This window comes from Topomyia yanbarensis, chromosome 3 (assembly GCF_030247195.1).
Source record: "Topomyia yanbarensis strain Yona2022 chromosome 3, ASM3024719v1, whole genome shotgun sequence".
NCBI lineage: Eukaryota > Metazoa > Arthropoda > Insecta > Diptera > Culicidae > Topomyia > Topomyia yanbarensis.
Genome location: NC_080672.1, coordinates 23,726,860 through 23,731,827, shown reverse-complemented (window position 1 = coordinate 23,731,827; position 4,968 = coordinate 23,726,860). Strand labels below are relative to the sequence as shown.

Sequence of the window (4,968 nt, the reverse complement as noted above, 5' to 3'; positions counted from 1 at the left end):
TACCTCGTGTTCGACGATGTGTGCTTCTAAGGTTAATGTGAACTTTTTCGACCATTGTAAAGAGCGAACTAGATGCGAAGCTCGCTTCGTCCGAGCAGAGATAAGTTTTACCCCTAAATGTTCGCAGCGATTGTGTCAAACTCATCGATTGCATGTGGTATGCTTGAGAAGGTGCTTCGTGAAGCTTCGAACAGCAATCAATTCATTTTTCGAAATTTTCCTGCCCTGGTGACCAGTGTTTCGATCTATCTATTGCAGTTAGGATAGTAATAAAATCTTAGAAAGCGTTACAGTCGTGATTCGCTGGTTGGACACTTTTTAACTGGACCGCTTTTTAGTTGGACCTCCGCTAGTTGGACCATTGTCCAACTAAAAAGCATCTGAATGTCAAAATCTTATGTCAAATTTACTTTGACAATCAATCTGACAATTATTAGAGATGTGAATAGATGCAATTACACTACTAACGTCTCCTTTGGAGGGTTTTTGACATCTGTCAGTTGGTCCAACTAACGAATCCAATTCGTTAGTTGGACATAGGTTTGGCCCAACCAGCGAATCACGACTGTATAAATGTAACCACACATCTGTGAACCCTTACGGGAGGTTTGGAAACAAACATCTGTAATTTGGTCAGATACGTCAGTCTTGAAAAGGCAGGACTAAATAAATAAAAAATGCACCCTTCTAAGACCACAGGAAATTTACGTCGTAAAATAGGAGAATAACGAAAAACGTTATGACTAAAAGGGCAACACGTAGCTTTATGATAACTATTGTAAATATTTTTCAAAAAAAACCAAGCTTCAAAGTTAATTGGTTAAGTTGCGTTAACTCAATAAGAGAAACGCGGCAGCAGGAGGTAAAAATCGAGGATCAATAGCAGCAACGGGTAAGAAGCAAGATCGTCGCGGATCATAGGAGCTACGGAGTCGCTCAGTTTCAGTCTCCCTTTCGTCGAAAGCGCACTGGAAAGGTATCATAGGATAGCCTTTTCTGCCGTCGCTTAAATATAAATTACAGTCGTGATTTGCTGGTTGGGCCGCACCTTCTGTCCAAATAAACGAATTTTATTCGCTAGTTCGATCGAATGACAAACACCAAAGAGAATAGTGAAAGAGACGCAGAGTGAAAATCAGTCAAAACGGCAACACTCCCTTTACGATGATTTCAACACTAGAATTTGGCAACCGTTTCCAAAGGCAGCACTTTAAATGACTCCTATTCAGAGATGCCAGATTTGCAGACAAGTCTGCAAATTCGCAGACTTTTAATTTAAGCTGCAGATTTCTTCGATGACGCAGATATTTGCAGATTTTTTAGTTTTGTTGCAGATATTTGCAGATTTTTTAGTTTTGTTGCAGATATTTGCAGATTTTTTAGTTTGGTTGCAGATATTTACAGATTTTTGAATGAAAAGGCTTTTGATTACACTAGCTTTCCTGACATTTTTGTTCTTCCCAGACTTTTAAAATTATTATTGCAGACATTTGGAAAAAGTACCTGGCATCTGTCCTATTATATTTTGAAAACAAACCTTTTGTCGATCGTTGGATTTGTTTATCAAACGATGTGCATTTCGAAACAAAGAGATGAAATAATTCTAAAACTTGTTTTTACTCATACATAGACTCTAGAATGCACCTTACAATCACGATTGCACTAAATTCTGACGAAAATTCAAATTTTTTTTTGATAGATTTACAATACTTATCTCCTCCAACTCAGGCATGAGTAATGTTTATTTACATTGCACGATTGGTCTGCTCAATAAGGTATTTTTGGCTTCACACTATTCGTCTCTTTTCCTATTCTCTTTGACAAACACCAAAAACTCTCCAAAAGAGACCAATACTTTACGTATCTACTCACATCTCTAATCGTTGTCAGTTTACTCTGTTTTATATATATTTTTACGTGAATTTCTATTAGTAAGTAAGCTAAAAACACGTAATTTTTACTTGGAGACTCACTTCCCATATTATAATTTACGTGAAAAGTGAGGCGAATGAAAACTATGTACACTGAAAAAAAACCAAACGTTAATTCTATTTGCTTCAAACCACTTAAAATTCATGTGAAGAAGAAATGCACTTGTTATCACGCGCACACATACCTTCTATTTGTCAACTGCATAAACTATATATCCATATCAACATTTGAATAGGGCTAATAAGATTTGTAAACAAACTTTTGTTTTGCTGATTTCTCCTAATTTGTTATCATTTCAACACAGAAAACATTTGAAATTGATTCTACCAAGGATAAAGATGTTGATTCATGTGTATTTTTCATGAAATTCAACTCGGTAGCGGAATAATGAGCGAAATAAGTTTGTTTACAAAAGTCTCATTAGCCCTTTTGAAGAATTACTATTGATATGCGCACACATAAGTTATATATGCGTATTGTTATAGAATCGGGTTTTATGTACCTTATAGTTATGAAATGTGAATGTGAGATTAATATGTCTTGTAAATGCATACATTTGGATTATGTGCCAGCAAATAGTGTCTATCTGCCTCCGCTAATTGTTTACTTTTTTGAGTGTACGTTTTCACGTAGAAATAACGTGATTTATTTTTTTCAGATTTCAGATTTATCTCTAACAAGCTGCTTGCATCTTTTTCGAAATTGACTGCGGTTTTCCCATGAATGACAGCTGTCAACCCTCGGCTTTCGAACTCTGCCTTGTTTCCGGCTGTCAACACTAGATTCGTTCTCTTTTCTCGTGTAGTCGTCGCAGAGTGCGGATAGCTGTAGCAAAATGACGTGAGTATTTTTCAATTTTTGTGCACTAATGCTTATAAGTATGATTTTTTCTTATTATAACATTAGTCTCATTTGTGCATATCGATTTTGCTAAAATCAGATACAGAAAAATCGTGTATTTGATGATCGAGAGATTTTCCAGTTGCACATGCCATACCAATTTGTAATTTTAGGTTATGATTAACATTTTCCTCATTCCAGTTCCAAAGTGTCGAAAGACATTCTCTACGAATGCGTCAACGAGGTGTTGAAGGGTGCCAAAAAGAACCACCGTCGCTTCCTGCAAACGGTGGAACTCCAGATTGGACTGAAGAACTACGATCCCCAAAAGGACAAGCGTTTCTCCGGCACAGTCAAGTACGTTCAAACCTAATACCGGACACTGGAAGTAATCCGCTTATGAACTGCCGTTCACTCGGATAGCTTATAGTGTACTGTTATCAGGTAGTCCCTTTCTCTCAAGGGGGACGGACCTGCACTCAGGGTCTTAAAACAATTGAGGAGGCAGTTCCTCTGGCTAACGCTGGAGGACTGCCGAACCATTTCCTTTTGGGTTGAACACTGTTAGTTAAGCTCCCCATTCGGTACCGGTGGTGAGTTGGTGTTGGACAGATTTTTGCTGACGAAACCAGTTAAATTTCATCTTTAAAGTATCTAATGATTAATGGAGAAATCTGTTTCTCTTTTTTAGGCTAAAGTACATTCCACGCCCCAAGATGCAGGTTTGTGTTCTTGGTGATCAACAGCACTGCGACGAAGCAAAAGCTAATGACATCCCATACATGGATGCCGAGGCGCTAAAGAAGCTGAACAAAAACAAAAAACTTGTGAAGAAGCTGGCTAAGAAGTACGATGCCTTCCTGGCATCCGAATCGCTGATCAAGCAGATTCCCCGTCTGCTCGGTCCGGGTCTGAACAAGGCCGGCAAGTTCCCCGGTCTGTTAGCGCACAGCGAATCGATGACGCAGAAGATCGACGAGGTCAAGGCCACCATCAAGTTCCAGATGAAGAAGGTCCTGTGCCTGTCGGTTGCCGTTGGGCACGTCAAGATGACTCCGGACGAGCTGGCTCAGAACGTACATCTGTCGATCAATTTCCTGGTGTCGCTGCTGAAGAAGCACTGGCAGAACGTTCGCTCGCTGCACATCAAATCGTCGATGGGAAGTGCTCAGCGGCTGTACTAAAAGCAGCAGGCATTTTTGTACGTACAATCGTTACAAATTTGAATCATTATTGGTAGAAAACTTCTGCACCAGGGAAAGTAATAAAACCTTTCTGCTGAAGTGAACACATTTTTTCATCAATGCTGAAAGAAAGCCTTCGATTTTTGTATCTTAAATGTTCCTTTAAACTCAGTGAATGTGTTGTTCTATTTTGTTTGCTTCTAGTTGGTAAAAAATCCACCTTGACGTGTTTCTGGACCAATTAAATCGTAATTAGACCGCAGGAACGAAATGTTTTAAGAAGTTCAATTAAATAAAGTTTCAGGAACATTGCGGCTCATTAATCACCAAGAATGTAACAAAACTTCTCATGATTTATTTTATTAAACAATTATTAGTTAAAATCTCTCATTCCCAACTTTTCTAAAGCATTAAGAGTTTCAAGACTAATTTTCCAGTTGGGTTACAACAAATAACAGTTGGTGGAAATACAAAAAAAAACTTTTCCTTGTCCTGATACTAGGTGTAAACCAACAGAATACCGTATGCAATAAAATTACAATTACAAAAAAAACATTTCATGATTTTTTACATAAAAGTTTACTACAATAGAATATAACGAAATCTCTGGCAACACTGCTCAAACCGACACCAATTTAACTACACTGAGCAAAATTTGCTCCATGGAGAAATTGACGAGAACAACTCCATACCTTTTTTTAAAAGCATCCCAGTAAGTTCACTCGAAAAAAGAGTCAGAGTGCTGGCTAGCTCCCGGTCAAACCATTCCGTATTTGATTCGGAATCCTGAATGGAGTCAGTATGGATTCCAAATCAAATACAACAACCGATTCTGAAACCGCCCTCTAAGAACGGTTGGTTTCAAAATCGTCCAATGAAGGACGTTCGTTGGACCAATTTAGACAACGTCCAAATAACTGTTCAACAAACGTCCATCGTTGGACCCGTGTTTTACGATTTTGAAACAATTTTTTGGACGTCTCAGTGGGCGATTGAGTCGGATTCGGTTGTT

The 4,968-nt window shown here is 38.4% G+C and overlaps 1 protein-coding gene across 1 annotated transcript; it reads left to right on the top strand.

Annotated features, from left to right (window-relative positions):
* The first annotated feature begins 2,659 nt into the window (after nt 1-2,659).
* On the top strand, nt 2,660-4,060 carry LOC131691244 (large ribosomal subunit protein uL1). The gene is made up of 3 exons (XM_058977485.1): nt 2,660-2,772; nt 2,974-3,129; nt 3,464-4,060. Exons 1-3 carry the CDS (start codon nt 2,768-2,770, stop codon nt 3,954-3,956), a joined length of 654 nt encoding a protein of 217 aa, XP_058833468.1. The 5' UTR covers nt 2,660-2,767; the 3' UTR covers nt 3,957-4,060.
* The last annotated feature ends 908 nt before the right edge of the window (nt 4,061-4,968 follow it).

Excerpts from the sequence above, each read along its gene's own strand:
- LOC131691244 (XM_058977485.1), top strand. Across the intron at positions 3,130-3,463 it reads CGTTTCTCCGGCACAGTCAA|GCTAAAGTACATTCCACGCC; the intron begins GTACGTTCAAAC and ends TCTCTTTTTTAG.